This window comes from Echeneis naucrates, chromosome 11 (assembly GCF_900963305.1).
Source record: "Echeneis naucrates chromosome 11, fEcheNa1.1, whole genome shotgun sequence".
NCBI classification, from domain to species: Eukaryota; Metazoa; Chordata; class Actinopteri; order Carangiformes; family Echeneidae; genus Echeneis; species Echeneis naucrates.
In genome coordinates, this window is record NC_042521.1 from 3,341,310 (window position 1) to 3,365,549 (window position 24,240).

The 24,240-nt window shown below is 45.9% G+C and overlaps 1 protein-coding gene across 2 annotated transcripts in view; it reads right to left on the minus strand.

The window, feature by feature from the left end:
* The window catches only part of pkhd1l1.1 (PKHD1 like 1, tandem duplicate 1), a 31,822-nt gene that overhangs the window by 3,013 nt on the left and 4,569 nt on the right, over nucleotides 1–24,240 (minus strand). For both annotated transcript variants that reach the window (XM_029513457.1, XM_029513458.1), the window contains 57 exons: nucleotides 24,089–24,180; nucleotides 23,825–23,984; nucleotides 23,344–23,464; nucleotides 22,498–22,641; nucleotides 22,174–22,328; nucleotides 21,905–22,015; nucleotides 21,667–21,816; nucleotides 21,422–21,546; nucleotides 21,175–21,338; nucleotides 20,851–21,020; nucleotides 19,445–19,577; nucleotides 19,139–19,293; nucleotides 18,659–18,781; nucleotides 18,285–18,390; nucleotides 17,934–18,041; nucleotides 17,648–17,812; nucleotides 17,351–17,472; nucleotides 16,828–16,960; nucleotides 15,932–16,124; nucleotides 15,517–15,659; nucleotides 15,184–15,288; nucleotides 14,738–14,923; nucleotides 14,442–14,615; nucleotides 13,822–14,027; nucleotides 12,475–13,447; nucleotides 11,897–12,145; nucleotides 11,358–11,507; nucleotides 10,753–10,927; nucleotides 10,185–10,341; nucleotides 9,934–10,090; nucleotides 9,595–9,804; nucleotides 8,884–9,013; nucleotides 8,346–8,587; nucleotides 7,952–8,088; nucleotides 6,820–7,849; nucleotides 6,509–6,700; nucleotides 6,248–6,399; nucleotides 5,959–6,118; nucleotides 5,502–5,664; nucleotides 5,336–5,424; nucleotides 5,059–5,210; nucleotides 4,731–4,860; nucleotides 4,192–4,310; nucleotides 3,973–4,102; nucleotides 3,639–3,812; nucleotides 3,360–3,463; nucleotides 2,940–3,066; nucleotides 2,712–2,833; nucleotides 2,542–2,632; nucleotides 2,296–2,444; nucleotides 1,745–1,867; nucleotides 1,544–1,655; nucleotides 1,218–1,334; nucleotides 962–1,127; nucleotides 549–781; nucleotides 293–457; nucleotides 37–194 (listed from right to left, as the gene is read on the minus strand). In XM_029513457.1, the coding sequence (XP_029369317.1) occupies nucleotides 37–194; nucleotides 293–457; nucleotides 549–781; nucleotides 962–1,127; nucleotides 1,218–1,334; nucleotides 1,544–1,655; nucleotides 1,745–1,867; nucleotides 2,296–2,444; nucleotides 2,542–2,632; nucleotides 2,712–2,833; nucleotides 2,940–3,066; nucleotides 3,360–3,463; nucleotides 3,639–3,812; nucleotides 3,973–4,102; nucleotides 4,192–4,310; nucleotides 4,731–4,860; nucleotides 5,059–5,210; nucleotides 5,336–5,424; nucleotides 5,502–5,664; nucleotides 5,959–6,118; nucleotides 6,248–6,399; nucleotides 6,509–6,700; nucleotides 6,820–7,849; nucleotides 7,952–8,088; nucleotides 8,346–8,587; nucleotides 8,884–9,013; nucleotides 9,595–9,804; nucleotides 9,934–10,090; nucleotides 10,185–10,341; nucleotides 10,753–10,927; nucleotides 11,358–11,507; nucleotides 11,897–12,145; nucleotides 12,475–13,447; nucleotides 13,822–14,027; nucleotides 14,442–14,615; nucleotides 14,738–14,923; nucleotides 15,184–15,288; nucleotides 15,517–15,659; nucleotides 15,932–16,124; nucleotides 16,828–16,960; nucleotides 17,351–17,472; nucleotides 17,648–17,812; nucleotides 17,934–18,041; nucleotides 18,285–18,390; nucleotides 18,659–18,781; nucleotides 19,139–19,293; nucleotides 19,445–19,577; nucleotides 20,851–21,020; nucleotides 21,175–21,338; nucleotides 21,422–21,546; nucleotides 21,667–21,816; nucleotides 21,905–22,015; nucleotides 22,174–22,328; nucleotides 22,498–22,641; nucleotides 23,344–23,464; nucleotides 23,825–23,984; nucleotides 24,089–24,180 (10,182 nt within the window). The remainder of the gene's footprint in view (nucleotides 1–36; nucleotides 195–292; nucleotides 458–548; nucleotides 782–961; nucleotides 1,128–1,217; nucleotides 1,335–1,543; nucleotides 1,656–1,744; nucleotides 1,868–2,295; nucleotides 2,445–2,541; nucleotides 2,633–2,711; nucleotides 2,834–2,939; nucleotides 3,067–3,359; nucleotides 3,464–3,638; nucleotides 3,813–3,972; nucleotides 4,103–4,191; nucleotides 4,311–4,730; nucleotides 4,861–5,058; nucleotides 5,211–5,335; nucleotides 5,425–5,501; nucleotides 5,665–5,958; nucleotides 6,119–6,247; nucleotides 6,400–6,508; nucleotides 6,701–6,819; nucleotides 7,850–7,951; nucleotides 8,089–8,345; nucleotides 8,588–8,883; nucleotides 9,014–9,594; nucleotides 9,805–9,933; nucleotides 10,091–10,184; nucleotides 10,342–10,752; nucleotides 10,928–11,357; nucleotides 11,508–11,896; nucleotides 12,146–12,474; nucleotides 13,448–13,821; nucleotides 14,028–14,441; nucleotides 14,616–14,737; nucleotides 14,924–15,183; nucleotides 15,289–15,516; nucleotides 15,660–15,931; nucleotides 16,125–16,827; nucleotides 16,961–17,350; nucleotides 17,473–17,647; nucleotides 17,813–17,933; nucleotides 18,042–18,284; nucleotides 18,391–18,658; nucleotides 18,782–19,138; nucleotides 19,294–19,444; nucleotides 19,578–20,850; nucleotides 21,021–21,174; nucleotides 21,339–21,421; nucleotides 21,547–21,666; nucleotides 21,817–21,904; nucleotides 22,016–22,173; nucleotides 22,329–22,497; nucleotides 22,642–23,343; nucleotides 23,465–23,824; nucleotides 23,985–24,088; nucleotides 24,181–24,240) is intronic.

Here is a 24,240-nt window from a genome sequence, read left to right on the forward strand (position 1 = left end):
ATTGCGTTAGAAGCAGTTTAGACCCGACTGGCTGACCTCGGACGGATCAGCGTTGAGCATCATGAGACGAAGTTTCTGAGGACTGACGCTGGTGAAGAAGACGTCGAAGGAGTGACCGGTGGCCACGATGCTGTGGAAGAGAGACACTCTCCTCTGACAGGTGTAGCCCGCACACCAACCCTGATCCTGAGGGCCTGGACACAAAGACACACAACGCCATCACAAACACCTTCCACCTGTTAGTCCTCCTGTCGGGGTTTTAACTGAAGCAGAACAGCAGAACTCGTCATACCGTTGATGAGATCCACAAAGTCGTCTCCGAGCACAGCGACGGGAGACAGACGTCTGGTCTCAGTGTCAGAGTCCAGACTCTCGATCACCAGCATCCTGTAGTTCAACCCGAAACATTTGTAGCTCTGCCATGAACTCATGAAGGTGCAGTTTTTCCTGATGATACCTTCGAATGAATGAAGAACAGGAGGTCAGACAGGACGGTAAATCTGTTCCTGTGTGACTCAGATGAGGCGAACCCTCCGCCGTCCTGTTACCTTTTTGTGGAGCGATCTGCTCCACGGGGATCCGGCTGCCGTTGGGGAATGTGAGCATGACTTTGGGGATGCGGTAGTCGCCCAGTCCCCTCCGTGGATCGCCTCCCCATTCGTACTCAGACTGAGGCACCACAGCTCCCTTCGCACCCAGGAAGGACCCATCCAAGTCCTTCAGCAAGCTCTTCTTCTTGGCATCGCAGTCCATGTCCACACAGTCAGAAGGGTTCGCTTTACTGAGGCCGAGAGACAGTCATCACGATTACATCCTGAACGAAACCATTTTCTATTCTACATAGACACCAAGTTACTCTGATCGATCTTTATCTTTAAATTGTTAAGTACAGACCAAACTCAGAGCTTTTTAACTTTTTAAGTATTAAACTGAGTAAGTCTGGATTCTGTCCCGTTCTTACGTCACGTCAGGCCTGTGGATGAAGACCTGAGAGCTCTCGCTGCTGTCGAACATCCGGATCCCTGAAACCTGCACAGGATGCTGCAGGTCCTCGTTGAGGGGGTTGGTCATGAACATGAAGGCGGACTCGGTGACGCAGGCGTCACTGAAGCCGACAAATGTCGTGTCTGGAAAGAGCAAAAAGAGGATAGTGGGAAGATGTGAGGAGAGTTGATGAAAGCATCAGATAACGACAGCAACCTTTCCCAAAAACTCACCTTTGACAGTCATCAGTCCTTTGATGGCGTTGTAGTTGTTGTTGACATGATGTGGCTTCAAAGGAGCGGTGTTGTGTGAAGATCCAAAAGTGGGCCAGCAGAGTCCAGATCTACCACCTGGACAGCGAAAACACAAACACAAAAAGGAGGACCCCCATTTATACAGAGCATTTAAGTTATCAGCAGATGTGAGATGAAGAAAGAATAATCCTCCAGAAACTGTATTTTCAGGTTAAAAACTGAAATGAAAACATGAAAACCCCCAAAATGAATCTGGTTTAGTGAAAAGCTTTGGTCCCAGCAGCACTGGGGAACTCGTACTGCACCTTTGGGAGGTCTCGGGGCCCGATGGGGGTCACTGTTCTCAATATTAAAGTCACTGATGGGCAGAGTGTGTGAACAGTTGAAGTTCGGGCTGGTGCCAACGATCAAGGAGCTCTGGGAAAAGAGGACCACGAAAAATAAACTTTTACACGCAAACGTGAACACGAACAAGGAATCAGTGCATCAATATAAAAAGCTCTCACCTGGATGTGTACAGGTTTGTCGGCGAAGGTGTGGGAGACCGAAGGCGGAGCGTAGACCAGCGGCATGACGCCCATCCCGTTGTCCACCAGGGTCACGTTGGACACAACCATGTTCATGATGGTCTGTGAGGGCGAGAGTAAAAAGAGTAAAGATGGAGGATCTGTTGGAATTTCTTCAGCTAGACTATTAATACTGATAAAGACTTTTTACAAGAAGGTTTTTCACAGTTGCCAGTTATTTTGATCAATCACATATTACACTACTTGCAGGAGCTTTAATTTAGCTGATTTAATGAAAGTAAAACGTGTCAGAAAGACTCAAGGGTTCAAATCATATTCTCCAAATGTAAGCTGACGAAAGTGATATTTTAACTCAATTAAAGGTGAAAAAGGAGAATGAAAGGTTGTTCAGCCCTTTTTAAACCAACGTTGGTGAAATCGTTGGTCATCTCTAAAAATGTCATGTTTGATATAAAAGCAGTAAATTAAAGACTTAGAACGTGTGTGATTGGCTCAGTAACATCAGACTGTCATTTTTTTTATTTTACTACCTGGAAGTAGATGCCATAGTCAAAGCTCCTCCAGATGAAGAAGTCCCGGATCAAGCTGCAGCCAGGCAGACCGTCTTTGTTCAGGTAAACGCCGTATAGGCCGCCGTGAGCCTCGTTCTGAACCCAGTTCTCGTTTTCGTTAAAATAACCTGCAGCAGAATAAACGTATCATCATGTTTCCTGCTCAGTGAGAAACTGCTCTGAGAACTTCCATCGTTCTGGGTTGAAACATCAGCGTGGTTCTACCTGGACACGGTTCGCCGTCGATTCGATACGCCACCCGCTCATAACCCGCCACGATGTTATGCTGCAGCACCACGTTTGTCCCCTCGTTGACCTGAAAGTGCCGAGAAACACAGTCAGCTCACAGTTTCTGAAGTGGGAGAGTTTATTTCTTATATCTTTAGAGGACGGACCTCGATGGCGGCGCTCCAGGCGTAGTTGAAGGGCTCCTCCCTGTCCTGGTATGAGCCGGGCCACAGTGACATCATCACCAGGTTCCTCCTCACCGTTATCTTGTCGCCCCAGATTCTGATCCCTGCACACACACAACACGTTGTTCAACGTGTTAAAAGACCCCCAGTGACAAAATCTGAGCTGATCAACAGAGAAGGAAAGACGGCGGCGAGCAGGGGGATGTTGACCTTCTCCCACGGTGTGGTGGACGACGTTATCATCGACCATCAGCCCTTCTGTCCCAAAGACGCCGATGGCCGGAGAGAAGCCGTCATGGAAGGCGCAGCCCTGAATGTACGAGTCTTCTCCTGAAACCTTCAAACACAGAAACAGAAACCTTCACCTCTCCAGTAAACTCTGCTGTAGCAGCTTTGAACAGCGACGACACCTGATGGCAGAAAATAAAACCTAATACTGATTCTTTTCTTTTCTTTTTCACTGCTAACCGTACCTTTGTGAAGTGAATAATATTAATAATTCTATTTAAATTTCCTCGACAACATCACCAGCTCACCCTCAGGGCTACAAATACACAACAAGTGAGTTGTACCATAATTTGATTTAATACTCATTTATCTGAATATCATTGAAGTGTGTGTTCTGCGTACCTGTCCGAGGTTAAGGAAGGCCACAGAGTAGCGAGGGTCGGTGTCGTCCGTCCAGCCTTCCTGACCGGAGTGGAAAAACTCCACGTTTCTGATCTGAGCTTTGCCTTCAGGAAGGAAATATCAGTGATGCGTTTAATGGCCTTCATAAAAGTCACACATGGGTTGACTACGTTGAAAACAAACGTGATGTGTATCATGATAAATTGTTTTGACTGTAATCTGAGGCCAAAAGACAACACGTGCTGAATTATTTGGAAGAGAAAAAAAAGTTTGGCCCACCTTTGTAGTCAATTCCTGCCCAGGAGTAGGAGCCGACCAGCAGTCTGGCTCCGAAAGACTCCTGCATCATATCTGGGTACTCCTGACCGATGATCCTGATGTTCCTGCTCAGGAGGCCGACGTCGGCAGCCAGAGTGTAGGACAGAGATGTTTCTGAGACGGAGTGAGTCTCACCTGGATGGAGACGGAAAAACAAAGATCAGTCTGCTTCCGTTTGACGCCGTTTCAGAGGAACATTATTAAAATAAAAGGAAATGCCAGGAGCTGAAGTGGATTTAAGAGCAAATGACAAAAGTATCTGATATAATTGATGAAGAGATGATGATGAGCTGACCGATGTGAGTGTGGGTCAAAGGCTGGCTCAGGGTCAGGACGCGGCCGTCCACTGACTTGGCGGCGATCTGGCGTTTTTCTGTCTCCCAGGCGCTGTAGCTGGTGGTGGAGATGACGACCTCATCTCCAACCTGCTCAGGAAACAAACACATGATAAGAGAAAACAGCTCTAACAACCGGAGCCAACTGTGAGATCGATAATACATGAAAGCACGCAGACCTGCCAGTCGACGGACTGCGACAGGGTCAGCCTGTCAGAGCCGGCCTCAGCAGTGGCGGCGAGCTTGGTGTGGTAGACGTCGTGAGGTTGTCCGTACAGCTCCAGTGATCCAAACACACCTGAGAAACAAAAACAAAAAACTCAGTTAGACCCATCTGCTGTACAAACTCCAGTCCTGGGATCATTTAATAAACACTTCCTTTTCTGAAACACTAAATTTAAAAAAGACAGTTCAGCTCATTTCTCACACGGATCATAAATTAGTTTACATAAAAATACACAAAATCTGGAAAACCGTTTTGCTGTAAAATATCAATTTGTTTGTTTATTCATGTGGCTGAGTAAAATCTAAAAAATATAATTTGATATATATTTTTCATGCTCTACTGAAAATATTTGGCTGGATGTGTAGAGAAAGAAATTATCATTCAAATTAACAAATAAGAAATTCCAACATATTTTTGTGATGGCGATATTAACAGGGCAGCTTGTTCTCTTATCTCTAATTTGATTCAAAGACTGATGTTCTGTTTTCTGACCCAGGACTTTGGAGCCCTGGTTGGGTCCGTTGGGCAGAGGCCAGTCCGGAGTGCTGTGGCTCCCCCTCAGCTTGATGTGCAGCCGACCTCCGAACGGCTCGTCTTTCCATCCTGCGATCAGCCGCCCGCCCTGAAACAGCGCCAGGAGACTCCAACTCATTAGGTATGAGGTCATTTTTCAATTAAACACAATCAATTTTGGAAAATGGCCACAATAAAGATTTTAAAAATGATAGAAATGATGGATGCGGGTTCATTCTCAGTTGACAGTGTTACATCACAACTGCTCATAACGGATGATCCTGGAGGCAGCAGAGGTGACACCGACCTGGATGGAGATGTAGACGGCGTCTATCACCACGGGGCTGTCCGCCGCCATTCTGGTGGACGAGCTGCTCGTGTTGTTGGGGATCTCAAGAACTCCGACGACCGTCAGCTTGTTGAGAGCAGGCGTGCTGCCATCCAGAACGACCCACGTCCCTGTGGGGGACAGAGAGAGTGTGCAACCATGAGCCCGGGCAAAAACCAATGTTCAGAATCATTTCTATCCCAGTACGGCCCAGGGTGACTCCAAAGGAGCTTTTTAGTTTCGTTTCAGATATGACCTGATGGGATGACCACGTCAGCGCCTTCTGCTGGTGCTGTAAAGTTATTTTCAGCTGAACGCTCCCAGAAAGAGGCGTTAGACCACCAGCTGTGGAGAAGAACACACAGACGGGACATTATACAATCAGAAAGGCCGAATTAGAGAGAAAGATGACCTAAACTCACATGAAGTCGTGGGGCCGTTGGTTGGGGAGGGGGGCGAGCGTGGCCGGCGGCGGCGGGATGCAGTTGAGGAAGAGGCAGCGGTAGACCCTGAAGTTTACTGAGGTGTCCGTCATGGAGCGGTCGACGCTGCTGCGGCGCCGGCGCTGGCTGGTCTTCCCGGACACTGAGGGAACAGAACAATGTCAAACACGGAGCGATCACCGAATAAACAAACGACAAAATCCAGACCGAGTTCAACCTCAGTACTGAAATACAGAAAATCTGATGTTCCTTTAAAGGTAAAACATAATACATTTGAATATGCCAACAGATAAAGACGCCCAGATTATATCATCCAGTATTTATACTCATATAAACATCACTAATGTGTTTTTATTTAGTTTCCTGAAATACTGTGAGACAACCAAACATATTCCGTGAACAGCGATATGAAATATAACATCAGTGTGTGTCTGACCGATGTAGTAGAGGTTGTTGGAGCTGTCGTCGAAGTACCAGTCTCCATTATCGTTTCCGCTGAAGCTGAGTGGCGTCGATGAGCCGTTCCTCTCGTCGATGACACGGAACCTGTCTGGACTCTGGGTGAAGTTGTGGTTGATGATCACATATTGATCTGACTGCGGGGGGGAAAAAAAAAAAAAAAATATGAGAGGAAGCTTCAATGCAAATAGGCAGAAAGATGACTTTGACCTTTTATGAGGTATGTTCATCGTCATCACTTCATCCTGCGAGGAACGTTTGATTACCTTGAAGCCGTAGAACTTTGCACTGTAGGTGATGTTGGTGAGGTGATCCATATCGCTGAAGTACCAGTTGTAGGTTTGTCCAGACGGCAGCAGAGCCATCCAGCCGAGCTTATGAGTCATCCTCTTCTTCAGGTAGGGGACCGCACTGCTGCCTGCCATTTAAAAAAAAAAACACGCTTTTCTTCAACATCCTGCAGATCACACGAACTAAAAGCTCAGTGCTGGTTTCTGCTGAGAGGATCCATCTGTGTGTTTTCATACCGTGTGAGTTGGTCAGGATGACATCTTTGCCCCGCAGAGAGGCCGGGGAGGGATTGTTGAACGACAAGCGGTGGAAGTCGACCGTGTGGTCGCACACGGCGCCGGGGAAACCCAAACTCCACTCGGCGCTCTGGGAGCAGTGGGCCGGGTCCAGGAGGTCGCTCATAGGGACGACTTTGTGGTTGATTTGTCCTGAAAGCAACCAGGAAGCACAGACTTAGAGCCGCTGAAAATATTTTTAATTCTATTTCAATAACTTGAACTAAATGGGTTAAATATCAAAGAACCGCCTGCTTTGGATTATTTATTACCTGTGAGGGAGCCGTCAGCGTCCACCAGCTGCACCTCGTGCTCCCACTTGAACTTGGCCTTGTTGGGGGAGTTCATGTACTGGATGCCACTAAACCGGACCGCCCAACCACCACACCGATCCACACAAGTCCCGTCGATCGTGGTTACCCCGATGGCGGCACAGGAGCTGCGGTCGAAATTGAGGAACTTGGTGTTAAGGACGCTCATGCCATCGTCAAATGGCGCGATGACCCCGACGCCTGTGCAGTAGTTGCTTCCCAGTCCGAGCTCATCCACGTGGCCCACGATGGTGCTGTTGGACACCGTCGCCCCTCCGTCCTCCCCAAAGCCAGACACGGCCCACTGAAAGATGCGCTTGGCTTCGATGCCGGCTTTCTCGTTGTTGACCATGAGGAAGTTGTTGAACTGGATGGCGCCCACGTTGACCCACTCGGCACCCTTCTCGCAATTCCAGGTGGTGAGTCCGTGGAAGACGGCGGGCTCAGGGGTGTTGGAGCGGCAGCCTCCGTCCTTCATGGGGAAAAAGTCTGCGAAGATCCAGATGCCGAACCAGCCCTGGGAGTGGACGGTGTTGTTGTAAAACTCACCCAGGGGAACCCTCTTCTGGCAGATCTTTGGGTCGTACGACGGGCCGTCGGGGTGCTCGTGCATGCGGTACCAGAAACCAAAGTGGGTGCCCCCTGCGGCGGCGTTGTGTCGGATGATGTTGTTGGGATTGGTGACCCAGTAGGCGGCGGGAGTGACGTCGTCGTTCAGCAGGCTGGTGCTTTGCTTGACAAACACGGCCAGGTTGTACTGCAGGATGTTCTCGGTCTCGATGCCGTCCTCGATGAAGAAGGCCCCACCCATGATGTCGTAGATGACGTTGTGCTCCACCAGCAGCCGGTGGGTGTTGTGGATGGTGACGGCCCGGTTGTAGGTCTGATGGATCGCACAGCCCCTCACGTACGACTTGTAGTCGATGTCTCCCATCAGATGCCAGTGGATGGGATAACGTCCCAGCCTGAAGGCCTGCCCGGCGTGGAAGACCTTTGGAACAGCAGCAGATACAGAGCAGCACGATGTTAGGAGATCTAGAAAAAAAAACAACAAAAAAAAAACAGAAATTTGAAGAAGTTTCAAGCAGCTCACCTCAACATATTCCAGTCTGCCTATCGCCAGGTTTTCGTTGGGCCTGGGCGCGTGGAACATGATGCAGCCTCCAAACTGATCGCTGCCCACTTCCTCTCCAAATCTTCCCTGGAAACACGTCTGGGTGGCAAATTCTCCTGCAGGACAGAGAGAAACTCCTTTAATGCTGCAAACCGACTCCAGTATGATAATATACAGCCCATTATCGTTTTAATTTCTATAACACATTGTTATAGACAGTCAGGATTAGATTAAAATCTTAAATCAATAAAAATATCAACACATTTGATGTGAATTAGCAGCTTCACAGCAGGATTATGTCTCTTTATTTATCCCCTTCATTCTGCTCATCGTCAGATTTAATGAGGAAAAACCAACAAACTAAGCGCAGCACCTGTGTTGAAGCCATCGGGACACGCTTCGATCTCGTCGCTCCACTCTTGGTGTTGGGAGCCTCGAACCACGATGTTCCTGGTGAGCAGACCCACCTCAGCTCGGCCCTGGAACACCGTACCGTCCGGCAGCGTGACGCTCACCCCGAGGTGCTCGTAGCCGAGCGGTTCGGTCAGGGTGAGAGTCTTTCCGTCAGCCGACACGCTGGCGATCCTCCTCACCTCGTTCTCTCTCTGACTGTGCCTGGAGAACACATAAAAACCACCGCCATAAAACAGTGCTTTGTTTTATGAGATGAAATCTACACAATATCATACAGTAAATATCCAATCAAGCACATCGTACTGCCGTGAGATTTGGTTATTTCTATTTTTTGAGTTTGAGTTTGGATGTTTTGTAAATCTATATTTACTATAATTATCCCTCTGGTATATTTCACATCAGAGACATTAGACATGGAAGCAGGAATGGATGGAGTTTTTTGGGAAGAAATCCAAAACGTGACACCCCCCCCACCCCCCCCCCCCACTCGGCTCCACCTGTGGCCGGTTGAGGCGATGACGATCTCATCTCCAGCTCTCCAGGTCACCGCTTTCATCAGCTTCAGCGTGGTGGAGCCGCTGGTGGCTGTCTGAGCCAAATGGGTCCAGGGGACAGGAACAGGGATACCTGGAGAGACGACAACAATGCCAACAATGAGTCCGTACACCTGAGGAGGGCAGCTGAGATGTCACGACGAATTACACCGCTGCAGGACACACAACTCAAATTACTCATCTCACCATTATGTGACACAAAGACATTTAATCTGGGCTTTTGAGATATTTGGGTCACAACTATTTCAATTCTTTGACCTAATTTGTAGATGTACAGGAGATGATGCAGAGCTGGAAACTACTTAAAATAAGTGAAGGGGGGTTTAGTCTGAAAGTACCTCAGATATTTCTTTAGACCTAAAAACTTTTTCAGCGGAGTAGGAATAATTTAATCTGTTAATATTTTAAAAAATAAAACATTTAACATGTTTAAAAAGCTTCGTAAAAGCATCCTCAGGTGATGTTACAATCATTTTGAGGATTTAGAAACCAGAGCCTGCAGTTAAACGCCTTAAATATCGGACTCTCTTCATGAATGATAACACAGCGCTCTAATGAACCCATTTTATCTCATTCATATTCTCATCTCTTTATATTTCACCGTCATTTGAAACGTCAACATTTTTTCATATTGATGAGTCTGTGTGTTTGTACCGTGGAGGTCCAGCACTCCCTCTCTGACAGCCAGCGTCTTGGTTCCATAAACAGGAAGTTCAGGCGAACGCAGGTTTCCGTGCAGCGTGATGATGGCTTTGTGCTGGAAAGGTGCTCCCTCCTGGCCGATCTGCAGACGTCCGCCGTCTGTGATCAGGATGTTTTCTGCCTGAAGCTCAATGTCCGCCTCATCGAACACCAACGTCCCTCCTGAGCTCAAACAGAGGGCCAGTTAAAGCTGAGCACTGGTGGTGTCCCGTTTAATACACCAAAGCAATTAGAAAATAAAAGATCTTTCACTTTATAAAATGTCAGATGAGTGAAGAAGACAAAAATTACCTTGGATAAGAAGCATTTTCAGCACAGGGGTGCTGACGTCCAGCAGGATGGTCTGGCCTTTAGTGATGACAGCAAACGAGCCCTTCTCAGGTGGAGACAAGCCGCCCCACGTGAACCTGGACGACCACACGTCAATGTAGAAGAAATCTGCGTCATCCTGGAGGAAACGACAAACACCAGGTGGGAAAGTTGAAGACGAAGCAGACACGTTTCGTCCGTTCACCTCAGGAGGTCTGACGGCGGGCTCTCACCATCTTGGCGATGCCTCGGTCTCCGATGCTGACTCGGACTTTGGTTTCCTGGGACTGACTCTGAGCGTTTGTCACACAGACGATGTGTGTGTTGTTGGTGGACTGCACGTCACACACAGACCCGGCGATCATCACGTGCACTTCATTCATGTTTGTGCTGCATGAACAGAGAGTGAGTGAATGTGAAGAAAAGATAACAATTTTTCAACAAATTGATCAATTAAATAAATCACAAATGACTACACGTATCATCACATACATATATAATGTGTGTATATCATAATAAATCATAAAAACTACTAATACAAATATTCAAACTAATCCACTTTAACATAAAATATCATTATGTTAAGTATCCTTACTTGGATATAATCAGATTTAATGTCATACAGGACACTAAATAATGGTTTCACAATACAACATAATATAATACTCATGTTAAATCCCTTGTGCAATCCTGTGAAACAAGAACTGAGCTGTGTTGTGTAAAATAAACCAAAGGACTCTCAAACACACCTCTGGGTGTGTCTGCCCATTGTGTCATCACAGAGACTTTTCTATACTGCACCTGAAACCGGAGCCGCCGATTGTGAGCCGGGTCCCTCCAGCGGTGCCTCCCCTGCGAGGAGAAACCTCGGAGATCACCGGAGTCAGCTGAGCCTTGTAGGTGAAGCCGTTTGACATGTTGACGGCTCCCAGCTGGTTAACGACAGCGACCGGGCAGCTGAGCTCCGGCTGAGTACCTGACAGGAGACGAGACAGAGACAGACTTAAGAGGCAGGTTGTGAAGACTTGAGAGATAACAAGCAGTCCAAACGCTGTTATCACCGCAGTTAGTATGTCCTTTTTTTACTTCCTGAGAACATCCCTGCACAAAAAAGTCTTTCTCCATAAGTGCATTTAAAGTTCAGCTCCGACTGAGGATCTCAAACTGGTACGAACACATTCCTGAAGTAAAATTAGAAAAGCTCCTGCCTTTAAGTCTCGAACTGTCTTTTACTGGAGAGATGCTGCTCAGATGTTTGAGGTCAAACTTAGTTTTTCTCAATTAAAATATTTTCTTTGCTTCTACGAGGACCACAGACTTATCAGTCTATTGTTTATTTGACCATGAATTTCGGATTTAGATGATAAATGGATTATCATGGAAGAATAAAGTAAAACTACACTCACTGTTGTTAAATGGAGACTGGCAGTACAGACGGGTAGATGTTGACATTTCTCTCTGAACGTCACATTCCTCTCCACAGATGGTCACGGTGGAGTTGTGCGGATCGAACCCTGAGCCCTGAATGGACAGAAGAGCTCCTCCGCCAAAACTGCCTGAACCAGATCAGAGAAAAGGACGAATGAAAAGTCACAAAAAAACCTACAACCTGCAAAAACTGCATCAGTAGTTTTCTTTGAATAACGAGGATCAGCTGCTGTGCTGAGTCAAAAAATGTATTTTTAAAACTTAAAACTTATTTTTATAACTATGTTCAAAAAAAAAAAACAAAAACAAAATGATAAAGTCTCTAATATAATCACAAAAAGGATAACTAAGTGGATCGTCATCATTAGAAGCTAGCGATGGAGGTGTGAGGTCTTTCAACATGTAATATCTTTTCCTTTCAGTGATTTATCTTTCCTGGATGATTTTTATGATCTTGACCAGGCGGTTGAACAAAAGAAACGAGCGTCCGTTTGTTTGAGGTCTGACTGTGTCTCACCTTGGTTGGGAAGCACGCTGCTGAGAGTCAGCTCATACGTGAACATGGCGTCTGACTGGGCGCGACCTTTGACCTGGTGATGTAACATGACCGGGTAGGTGCCCCCCGGGTTGCTCCCCGCGGTGCACTGGACCTGCGTGTCGGAGACAGTCGACACGTTACAGGGGACGTGATTTACTGTGACGGAGATGAGCTGAGAGTCTGAGCCAAATCCTGAACCCGTCAGAGTGACGGCTGCGCCGCTCGGCCCTGTGGGAAATAAAGACAGGAGGAAGAGTTAATGAGAGACTGCTCGTCCTTTTACTTCTGTATCCTCTGATGTTTGCTCTGGTTTGAATCAAGTTACTTTTTTGATGGTGGTTTTATTGTTTTCCAAATTTGTTTTCTCAAAAACACAAACTGGACTTTACAATGAAATTGTGATACTGAACCACACAGATAGATTTATGTTTTTCTTTTTGTATCTGCTCAAAAATAACAATGGCTGTCACACGTATTGCAGCTTCAAGAAGTAAAATCAATCTGCCAGTTAAGGCAACATAAAATTCAGAGTCCTCCATGTGGAGGATCATGATTACCGGTGGCGGGGCTGATGGAGCTGATGACGGGAGTGTGGGCAGCAGCGTAGGTGAAGTTCAGAGGAGGGTACTCCACGGAGAAGACCCAGATCCTGACAGAGACCGGCCCCTCGCTGTGAGGAGGCGTCAGGCAGCGAAGGAGACTTGGAGTCACCTCCATGATCTTACAGGGCTGGTCGCCGACCGTCACGCTGGTGTTCCACGGGGCGAAGCCGTTTCCTGTGAAGACCAGAGGGGTTCCCCCCGCCAGGCTGCCCCAGCTGGGGGTCATGGCGGCCTGGGCGCTGCTGTTCAGGCTGACTTCACCACTGGCCAGACCTTTGCTCCTCACGATCACTTGGATTGGGTGTTGGCCGGCAGGCAGACCATCAGCTCTGACCGAAATGCTGCTGCTGGTCACGGCGGTCACGTCCAGCTCGATGCTGCTGGCGAAAACCGCCACGTCATCCACACGGCTGCCGAACCCGGAGCCTGAGATTGTCACGGTGGTAGAACTGTTGATGCTGTCGGGGGAGATGCTGGTGACGGTGGGAGTGACTGAAGAGGAAAACGTAAAGGAGCAGTTTGACCAACAGGAGCTTTGGAGCCGGCCCACGGAGAAGACAGCATCACCGGTGTGTGGCTGAGATGGAGACGTGTCACACATGATGTCAGTGTAATTGACTGACACGAGAGAGCAGAGCTCGCCGGCTACGGTCACCTGCCCCTCAGAGAAGCCGGAGCCTTGGACGTGGAGCCTGGTGTGGCCGGTGGGGCTGCCGACAGGAGGCGAGACCGAGTCAACCACAGGCAGGACCACGAAACGACGGTCGAGCTCGCTCGGCACGGCGATGATGGCGCTGCCCAGGTTGTTGATCCTGACGGCCACCGGCAGGGCGACGCCGACGGGAAGTTGGCTGGTGGAGCCGAGCTGGCAGGCGATCTGAGTTAGAGAGCTGTTGATCACCTGACAGGGCTGATCTCCCACCGTGACCTGCAGCACGGAGAGAAGAGCTGCGTTAACCAAATAGTCACTTCGTTATTGACTGAGAAATCTGCAAACAGATAAAACTGAATTACGGCAGAAATTCATTCAATCAGTGTTGGTCACAAATAGTCTGATTACCTGAAAGGACCCTTGAGAATACAAAGTCATAGCTTTAGTAGGTTATTTAATGGATATTTAATTATTCATATCAAGATCAATATTTTTTTCCACTTACTTATAAATTAAAGATAAGGCCAACTAAAAGTTAAGTGTCACAATGCTGTTAATAATGTGCGTCCTTTCCTTAAATGTTTTTAAATAGACTCATCTTTATCCTCTTCACAGAGACTTTTGAATGTATTTTCCAGCTAAACGTTAACCTCGTGGGCGCAGGCGATGTCGCTGAAGCCCTGGCCCCGAATGTGGATCACTGTGTGGTAGGAGCCCTGGTTGGGAGAGATGGAGTAGACGGTCGGGGTGGAGCAGGTGGAGGTGCTGAAGGAGAGGCCGACTGAGGTCTGGTTGGTCTGTTGGCAGTCTGGGGTGGCGACACAGTCTGCAGCTGCTCTGGGAACACGATGAGAACCTGCAGGGGAGACGGTGCAAGTGGACGTGATTTATCGCTACACTGCTGAGTGTATCATATTTGATATATACATTTATGAGACCATCCCCTTGGGCAAATAAAATAAAATAAATACGGAAGTTCTTTTTGCTGGAGTTGGGTGTAATACCAGATGTAACAAATGTGATATAAACAAAAAAGCACATATGCAAATCATTGTTTTTTTTTTTTTTTACATTTTGTTAAAGGGCCAAATGAAGATTTCAGATTTAAATATTTTTCAATCCTAGCAGAATTGCAACCAAATAAAATCCAGTATAAAGTGCACACAACTAAAACATAATCAAGAGTGCAGGTGTTCACTTCCTGTGTTGGAGTAGACAACACGTGAGCACGAACTTTAATGGAGGACAAAGTGAGAGTCTTTCCATTCACCTCCCATCACGTATCTGGCCTCCATTCCTCCCACGCTGACGGAGACTCTGCTGCTCTTCTGCTCCCGGAGCTGGACTCTCACGACTCCCTGCAGCAGCTTGACTTTGTCGTTGTCTATGTAGCCGCTGCTGTAGTAATAAACACCGGGGGCGGTGAAACGGTAGCTGAAAAAGCCTGAAGGGAGGGGGAGAGAGATATCAAATCAGTTGGACATGGTGTGAATTTGCCTTTTACAGATATTAGCATCACCTTCCTCACATCAAAGGGTTAGGGTAAGGGTTAAATTTGACTTCTACCTCTGTCAGTTTTGGTCTCTCCGCTGAACAACGGTCCCCCTTCGTAGGTGGTCCCACTTGGGCTGGACACACTGAAGACCCGGTACCCGACCCTTTGGAAGGCCGGTGCCTCCCAGTGCCACATCACCGTGTCCCCAACAAACACAGTGAGCGAGGCAGGACTCCATGCGTACCCCTGACCGTAGGCTGCAATATACAGACAAACTTAAATTTAGACTGAAATCCATCCAAGCAACAGCCCCCCCCCCTCGCAGACAGGAGAGACTGCATTGGCTCAGGTTAGGTAACGTCATTAAAATGTTAAATCCTCTCAATATAAGAGACCACAAGCTGCTTTTCAAATCTTTCTTTTTTCAATCACAAAGATAGTTTCTTTGCTTGCAGCAGTAAGTTGATCCTGATTCTGTGGCTAGACGGCTGCACAAAAGGCCGGAACGTAAACGTACTGTGGTGGGATCCCTGGTTGGTCACCATGTGAGTCTTCTCTTCCGACTGCATGACGCACTGCAGCTCGTTCTCCCAGGCGGCCTCCACGTCGCACACAGCTTCTCCTGTCACCCCATGAGATCATACAGAAAACTGGATGCACTGAAGTATATTTGCATGCACTTACATCACTGCAGATAACAGCCAGCAAACAGCCCAGACTGGTTTTCACCTCGGACATGATTTCCATATCAAACGCTGTTAATAAAATATTCCCACGATACACTGCTAGCATAGCTTAGGTCTGTGGTAATGAGTCTAAATCAAATCAGTCTGGTCCTCATGCTGCTTACCAACAGAGACTTTGTTGTCAGAGGTGTTGCTGCTGAAACCGGAGCCAGAAACAGTGAGTCTGGTTCCTCCCAGTAAAGAGCCAAACAGGGGAGAGATGCTGTAGAACTCCAGGATGTATTCAACGGTGCCGCTCACACCTCCACTATCAAACCAAACACAGAATTTCTCATTTCCACTGATGAATAATTTAACGGGCTAGAGCCATACAGTCAGTGATTTAATTATTTTATGGGTGACTTTAATTCACAAACGTTCCTGATTTAAAGTAGGTCTTCTTTTCAGGGCAACAGTTTAAATGAGTTGGATTGGACTGTGGAAGAAAATGTGGAGAGGAATAGAAGAAGAAGAAGAAGAAGAAGAAGAGTATGTGCTGCAAATCTCTAAATGTGGAAACGTCTTCCTCAGCAGCTGTACCTCCTCTGGGTGTATCCATTATTTCCAACCTGGACGTGGACCTTGTACAGGCCAGGCGGCAGCACAGGAAGGAGACAGGTGATGTTGGTGTCCGTCCACTGCACAGTGACACACGCCTCTCTGCCCACCAACACCCCGCTGTTGTTATCTGGGGCTCCCAGGTTTGAGCCCTGGATGGTGAGAACTCGCCTTCCTTAAAGAGACAAAACAAAAACACACAGTTGTGTCCTTCAAAAATTACAAATAAATTGACAAAAGATGGTCCTTCTCTTTATTTCCAAAAAGTACCAGGTATTCATTCACGTTGTGGTTTCTTTTGTATTGTTGTCACTGGCTGGCATGTCAAATCTATCCTGTCTAGACTGTCAAGGTCTAGCAGAAGAAAGAAAACCTGCAAGTCCACATTTTACATGGGGCACAAACAAGAGTAATGAGGTTCAAGTAAAGGCTGAATGCAACACAAACACCACAAAACAAATTGTCTACAAACATCTAATCCGACTGACAAACACAGCTCAGTTACTCTGTTAGTTCTGTTATACTGTTGGATTAAAACGTGAATAAGAACAGCTAATAACTAATTCCTTACCTGGTTGGAGATTGTTTACAAAAATAGAAAAGCATATTCATATTATTTAGCTGTGATTTGTCTGAGAGAAATTGAATCTGGTTCTTTTCATAAACAAAACACAAGCACAACTTGTATCATGTCTGCTGTGTTTAGGACAGATAGAATTTCTGTTGACCTTAAAGACAAAAAACTGAACCTCACGATTAAACAGTTTCCATTTAATGAATGAAAGCACTCATCCCAATAGCTTTTTACAATGGTCCTGCCTCACTGAGAGGTCTTTTGATGGAGGACTGCATTAAAAAAAAAAAAAAACAGATCTCACCGATGACTGTGGTGGTGTTGGGACTCATGGCTGAGATCTGCGGTGTGAGGTTATTATCGTAGGTGAAGGAGCCGCCGGCAGCCTGACTCATGTTCCCCACCATCACCGTCACAGCCTGAGATCCTGCAGCTCCCTGAAAAATAAAAAATAATAGAAAAATAATTAATTAAAAATAATAATCTTTAATCATTAAATAAATAAAACAAGTCCAATCAGTGATGACGGAGCTGGAAAATGAAGGAAAACCTTTTGCTTGTCTAACATGAAAATCTTCCTCTTACGAAGGAAAAGTTCGTAGTTTTTGACACATCAAACACTCTGCTGGGTCTCTAGACATATATTATGACTACATATCTCAGATATATCAGACTTGGTCATTAAGTTTTGATTGAGTTTTTTTCCTGTATGTTTTAGCAACGACTCAGTAATATAATTGTTTGATTTGTCGCTCTGTTTTTTTAATATAAAAACATTTTGTTTTGTTAAAGGTGGGATATAAATATTAAAATGTCCTGACGCTTACTGCTGGTGTCCTGCATTTCAGCTCAGTGTCGGTGGCGTCGACCAGCACGCACTCGTCACTGCCGACAGTCACCGTGGCGTTCCAGCTGAAGCCGAAGCCCTTCACTGTCAGCAGTGTGCCTCCTGAGGCCAAATATTAAATGACATTAATGAAACTTTCTGACGATGTTATTATGAATGATGTCAAAGAATGAATCACTTTTTACTAAAACTGTGTTACCAGTCAAAACAGTATGATTCTGCTTCTGACTGAATCATAGCACAGATTTGGGTTTTTGGTTTCTGAGTGATGACCCACCTGCCAGACTTCCAGACAGCGGCGAGAAAGAAGAAACGATGAGCTGGTAGGTGAAGTAGGGGACACTGCCGCCTGCGTAGCGTGAATAACCCAGAGAGGGGAAGCTGACGGACACGGGGTAGGTACCGGCGCTGGCGCTGCCCAGCCGGCACACCTGAGTGGTTTCTGAGGTACAATTCACACACACACACACACACACACACACACACACAAACAAAAAAGCTCACTGACTGAATAAAAACTGTCTCATTTGAACAAGGAGCTGCAGGATTCTCTCCCCACTGACCTGTGACCTGCTCGACCCGACACCAGGCCGGTCCCACCATGATGGAGGCGTTTTCATTGCTGAAACCGGTCCCAGTGACAGTCAGCAGAGTCCCCAGGCCATTAGATCCTAAAGACAGTGTAACATTAACATAATCACATTCAGTTTGTACAGGAGACAGATGAATTATCTAAAGTTTGAATGACTGAATGACTGTTGAGATTCACATAAGTGTAAGAGGAGAGAATTAAGGAAACTTCAGGAAACTGTTGAAGAAAACAACTGTTGGAAATATTATGGCAAAATAAAATAAATCTAAGAAGTCATATTTCAATTGTGGCGTTATTTTCAGAGGATTATTCAAAATGTCACCTTGAGACGGACTGATTCCTGTCACCACAGGAGTCTTGTCCTCGGACCATTGGAATCCACAGTCACCTGAACACTTCGAAGGGATGCCGTTGATGTAAACCTCCACCTGTAAAAGGGCATCAGCAGAGCGTGTGAAGTTACTGCTGCCGGAGTCACAACAATAGAATAATGGAGGACTCATGTCAATACACAGCAGTTAGTTTGAATTCTTCCCTGGAGGCAAGCAATTTACAAACACAAAAGCATAGCGCATACGGAAAAAAACAGGACGTGTTCTACAGGATTTACAGTGAACCGTGGAGTCCAAACTGCAACAGGTGACGCCCGAAACCCGAAACCAGGTGCGCCCCTGGCTTTCTGAATCTCATTTGTACCTGTGGTTTGGTTTCCCAGACACGGAAGAAGTCTCCTGTCAGGCTTCGTATCAACAGCCCCCCCTTTTTGCTCTCACGGGCTGAAACTTTTACATTTGCACCAACGACTGAAGAGCTGTTGACCTGTAATGGGAATAAATGACACTCCTGAACGGAGCTGCTGCAGACGGACTGCTTAGAAAAAACTGTTATTATAAATACAGCTGCTTGCTCAAATAAAACCAGATACAGGACAAAAAAACGGCACCAAACAGTTGATAATCATACTCACTGCCAAGATTATTAAGAAAAAATAAACCACATTTGGTTTTATAAAAAGGTCAAGTCAAGCTTGTTAACTTGTTTTGTATTACTAGAATTAAAAAAAAAAGGAATAAACACAAACAGGCTTCCACAGTTAAGGACATGTGGTTGATGAATATTCATGTTGAATTGCCGCTGAAATAAACGTGTTAAATATTGATCGAAGTGGAGTCTGACCTGGATCAGAGGTTGGTCTCCAGGGTTTGTGAGCCACTCAACTCTCCACTGGGGGCGTCTGCAGCTTCCTCGGGAATCAACCTTGACCTGTCCCATCCCAGAGATTCCCTCCAGAGCGTATTTCAGGTCCTCATCACTGATGTCCACGGACAGACCTGAAAACAAACACCAAAGGCGTTAGACGCCTGCATCAGATTGTGTGAAATCATAAGACAGACAGTGTGTTTTGCATCTTTTCCTCATGACTCATATTGGCCTCTCAGCATCATTAAAATACAAACAGCTGAAAGGTCAGAGAAGTGCCACCTTCTGCTCGGCCTCCGTAAACCTCCACGTCAAAGCTGCCGTTCAGGGGAGGCGTGGCTCTGTGAGGGCGAGTGACGGTGACGGTGGCGGCTCCTTCCTTGAACTCAGCCACGTCCGTGCTGCTGTTGGACATCTTTCATAGTACAGAAGATTGAGAGGGGACAGTTTTTGTCATTTTCTGATACAAAACCTTGTTGACACAATCCTAAATGAGACATGTCAAGTTTATCATCATCACCATGTCCTGGATGTCATCGTTATCCAGAGTTCTTCACTGATTCAGCCTGAGCCTGTGTTTGTTTCCATCCTTCTTTTAATGCCATTTGTTGTTAAGTTTTGTGCGTTTGTGTAAAGGCCTACTTAGGCTATAAAAGCTGTGGTGTTAGGTACTAATCCATCCTTGTCTCTCTAAAAATAAATTGATAAACGAGTATCGAACATGTTAGTTCCTTTTTCTTGGGGAAGTAACGACAAATACGTTCAATTTTAAATTACATCAGAATGATTTAATGATGGATTAATGCACACTTAACTATCAGATGTGGTTGAAAAAAAACAAAAAACAAAACAAAAATGTCACAACAGCTAATCCACCTGTCAGTCTAACTAACAGCTGACGGTCTGCTCAAAGTTTCCTGTAATCTTTTAGGCAAATGATAACGACACCATGTTGGGACAGGACGCCCATTCAGGATCGCTGCGGCGCTTCTCTATGCTGCAGGTTATATCACATCTGAGGGCTGAACATTTCCGACCCGCTGAGACCTCACTCGACCTTTGAATGTCACATCCAGATTCCCGTGTGGAAACATTGCTGCCGTCAAGAAGCTTTATCAGGATTAATCTTGCTGCTTGTTTACCTCTCTTAATGGGATTCTTGGACGTAGCCAAATTCTGACTCAGAGTTTTGTGCCGCTGTGGTTTGTTTTACTGGCCTCTGTTCTTTGTGTGGAATGTATTTCCTAAGACTGCATGAATCCAGCAGATTAGGGACTCCACCTTGATGCTCCTACAGAATCTCACTGTACTGAAATGAATGGGAACCACCTCCCTCTCATAATATAAATATCTCCCAAGCGGTTAGGATCTGAACAGCTGTAAACACTTGTTTTCCTCCACACATTTATTCTAACTTTTATCAGATTCAGATAACGAGACAGGAGGATGAATTGTGCTGCTTTGGGGAGCGTCTGATTAACTGACAGATGATTTCTTGTTTGAACTTGTTTGCTTCACTTCAGCGTCACCTCTTTGCCCACATTGGGTTTCCTGGCTCTGAATAACAAGATGAGTCAAAACTACACAAGCAGTACATCCGTGTTTTCCTGCTCCACAGCAGGAGCATGCAGTCCCTGATCTTTAATTTGAATTTGTGACATAAAACATAAAGTCAACGGGTCACCTACCTGCAGGAAGTCGATTTCAAGCATTGGGAACCCAAAGGCGCAGTCCACTGGTGTTGCTTTAATCTTGTAGCTGATCTGCGAGGTCTCAGATGTGTTTTTGCTCACAGAGATCACCTCAAAGGAGCTTCCAGAGCTCTCAAACGGTGGGGGCCTCCTCTTATGGGGAACAGCTGAGAGAAAAATGAGAGAAAAATTCCCAGTCCCACTTTTACACACACAAAACATTCAACACGTAGAAATGAGTCCTCTTGCTCCCAGATATTGTGTTGTCAAAGAAAAAGGTCTGTTTTCCTGTTGTCACAACTGCCATTAATCTGCACGTACCGTTCTCGTCACTCGTGGTCGGCCTCTTTCCGATGTGGACGGCATCCACGTAGAAATCGTCACCGGAGTCGTCTTTGTAAAGCTGAAACTCCTGCAGCTGGTATCTGCTTCCAACGTACTCTGTCTGCAGCAAACTCTGCAGGTCCATGCATTTGTAGCTCCATCTGAGGAGAAACAATTACCCTCACATGTGGAACTATTTCCATATCGAAGGAAAAGGGGGATGTGTTTTTACACTTGTACTGACTCGTGGCCCTTTGTGAAGATGGCGGGGATCTTTGCCGTCTCTGTCTTGGTTTGGCCTTGGATGTCCAAGTAGGTGAACTTCATCCCAACTTCATCTCTCAGCGCTCCCTTGTATGCGAAGCAAAGCTGGAAGGGAAGCAGTTACGGTAACATTTTAGAAATTTAATGAATGTTGATTATTTCTTATATCAATTGAACAAGATGTAGAAAATCGAAAACACTAAGGAAAGAAATGGTGCGTTTCACCATGGAGTGTTGGTCCAGTGAAATCGGCCCGTAGGCTTCCCTGGACTCTGAGGTGTAGCTCTCCTTGAACAGACGCTCGGCGTTCTTCAGTGACCACAGGCCGCAGAAAGCTGTGTGTTTCACAGGAGTGCCTTCAATGGCAGAATTAAACTGGGGGAGAAAAACATCAGGATCCTAAATTAAACATGCACACTAACACGCAATGGGTTTTTAATTTTTCACTTTAGCTTCCACTGACCTGAGAGTTATCGTCTTCAAAGTCCTTGAAGTATTTCACTGAGGTGCCTTCAGAAGTCAGGATCTCGCCGGGACATTCGGCTTTCATCATGTCCTCCAGAGCCCGTTGTACCTGTTCACAGTCACACAGGACGGCGTTAGTGCTGTCTCTGCAGCCTCTCTGAGTTTTCATTCAATTTTTGAAAGGTTTGAATTTCAACTTAAAAGACTTTACTCAATAACTTTCCAATCATGAAATTACACATGTGCGAGCACAAAGCCAGAACAGACCTCTGTCTCTGATGAGTTGTAGGCGATGGGCCTGGTTGGGACTCCCCCCCAGAGCAGAGTGAAGGTCTCCATGCTGCTTTTTCCCTTTGTGAGCTCCACAACTGTGATGTTGGTGTCGGCCCCAAGAACCTCGTAGCGAAGAGGTCTGAAGTCACCTGCAGTCAGAAATACACAGATAATCAGTTACTCTTTCCAATCTATCTGTACAACCACATTTGAAACTTTAGAAAACCTGAAGATGAAACTGCAGGTGTGTTAAAGTCTGTTTGAGTATCCCTGAATTCAACGTTGACATTCATCCTTCACTTTTTTCTGGTTTCTTACCTCTGTCGGAGTTGAATGTGACTATGTAGTGAGAGCCGCGGCTGTCATCCTGTTTGGTGACCTGAACTGTGTCGGGTTTGATGGACCAAAGGTGGTTCAAGGCGGCTTCAAGCATCTCTGCTGTGGCGCCGACTGGGATCGGTGCTGAAGAACACATTAAATGAGAGGTTTTCCAATTTAGCATGCTGTAATACTCCTACACCTTTTAACATCTGTCGTGAAATAAAGCAATAGACGGAGACAGAGAGAGTGAGGCCGATACAATCAAACATGTTTATTGTAAAATGAGAAAAGCAAATCAAAGCGTCACGAATACTGCCCCTCCCTGGTGGACATTTTGGAGTGCCGCTGTCTTTATTCTGATAAGAGAAGGTGCTTTACCACCACTTCATATCTGTATTTCTCAGTAGTCTTCCATCTGTGGTAGACACAAATGTTTCCCACTTTAACTAGAAAAAAGAAACAGCTTTAAAGTCCTTCACCTGGCTCCTTTTATGTATCTCTGTCCACCTCATTTTCTATCTGCCATTGATTTTCGCTCACACAAAGACACTCAGGCCTCTAGTTCTTCCTGCGTAGGAGTTATTCATCTGTTAATCTGCAGCACCTGGGCCTTCAAGGTCTACACCGACAAATCCGTCGTAGTAATGAATGAGTGGAATCAGCTGAGCCTAGTTCATAGCTGAGGCTGAACAGAATACAAGCAAGTAAAAAGATCCAGCTTTGATCCGTGTTCTTAAATGCAATTTACTAGATTGCATGATTTAGACTAAATAGCTGTCTGAATTCTTTTTCCTCTGTGCCCTTTTTTATAGAGAGCTATTTCAAATATAAATGTAATATTACCAGTCTTTGCGTCTCCATAGGCCAGGCTGAAGTAGCAGCTGGCACAGCTGCTGCTGACGCTCACCCTTTGGACCTCTTTGACTCCGTCGACGCTGCTGGGCCACGAGTCAAAAGTAACTACCTGTGTGAACGAGAAAATTCAATTGGCTTGTTTTTCAAGTTTAAAATGAATTAGACACCAAACAAACTTATCTTAGCTCTGTCTAAGCTAACAAGCTGCTGAGCTAGTTTGTGTATTTAATCCATTAAATAATGAACCTTAACAAGCTTCAGTATGGATGAAACTATTTCTTGGATGGGAGCAGTGTATTTGTTGGAATGCACCAAGTCAGCTGATCATGTTGCTGTTAAACTGTGACTGTAATATAACCTCATTGTTTTAAATGAACAAGTTTATTTAACTGTCTATTGTTTATGCATTAAAGTCAGTTTTGTTTTCCTTCAATTTTAAAAATAAAGAATCAGGTAAATCACCGCCTACCTGTTCTTCATCGAACACGTCATATTTGGCCACAATATTCTGAACCTCATTCACAGCATCGTCTGCCTGATCTTGAGTAAAACTGCTCTTCTCTTGGAACAAACCAACGTTGACCGTCCCTGGACCGCCATAGTCTTGTTGTAGTATTTCCATGTAATAGCTATAGAGAGAGATTATGTATTGTTTGTATTGTTGTCTTCACATTAACTTAAAATATGTTGCAATATGAGCCAATAAAAAGCAGCGCCACACTGCCATGCTTACTGTTTGCCTTCCTCCAGAGCCATCACTTCAGACTTTTGTGACTCCAGTCTGGTGAAGTCTGGAACATAATAAGGCTGGTATGCAATTTTAACCTGAAATGGTAAAAAGAAAAAAAAAAAAAAAAAGCTGAAATCTGTCACTTTATCAAAAAC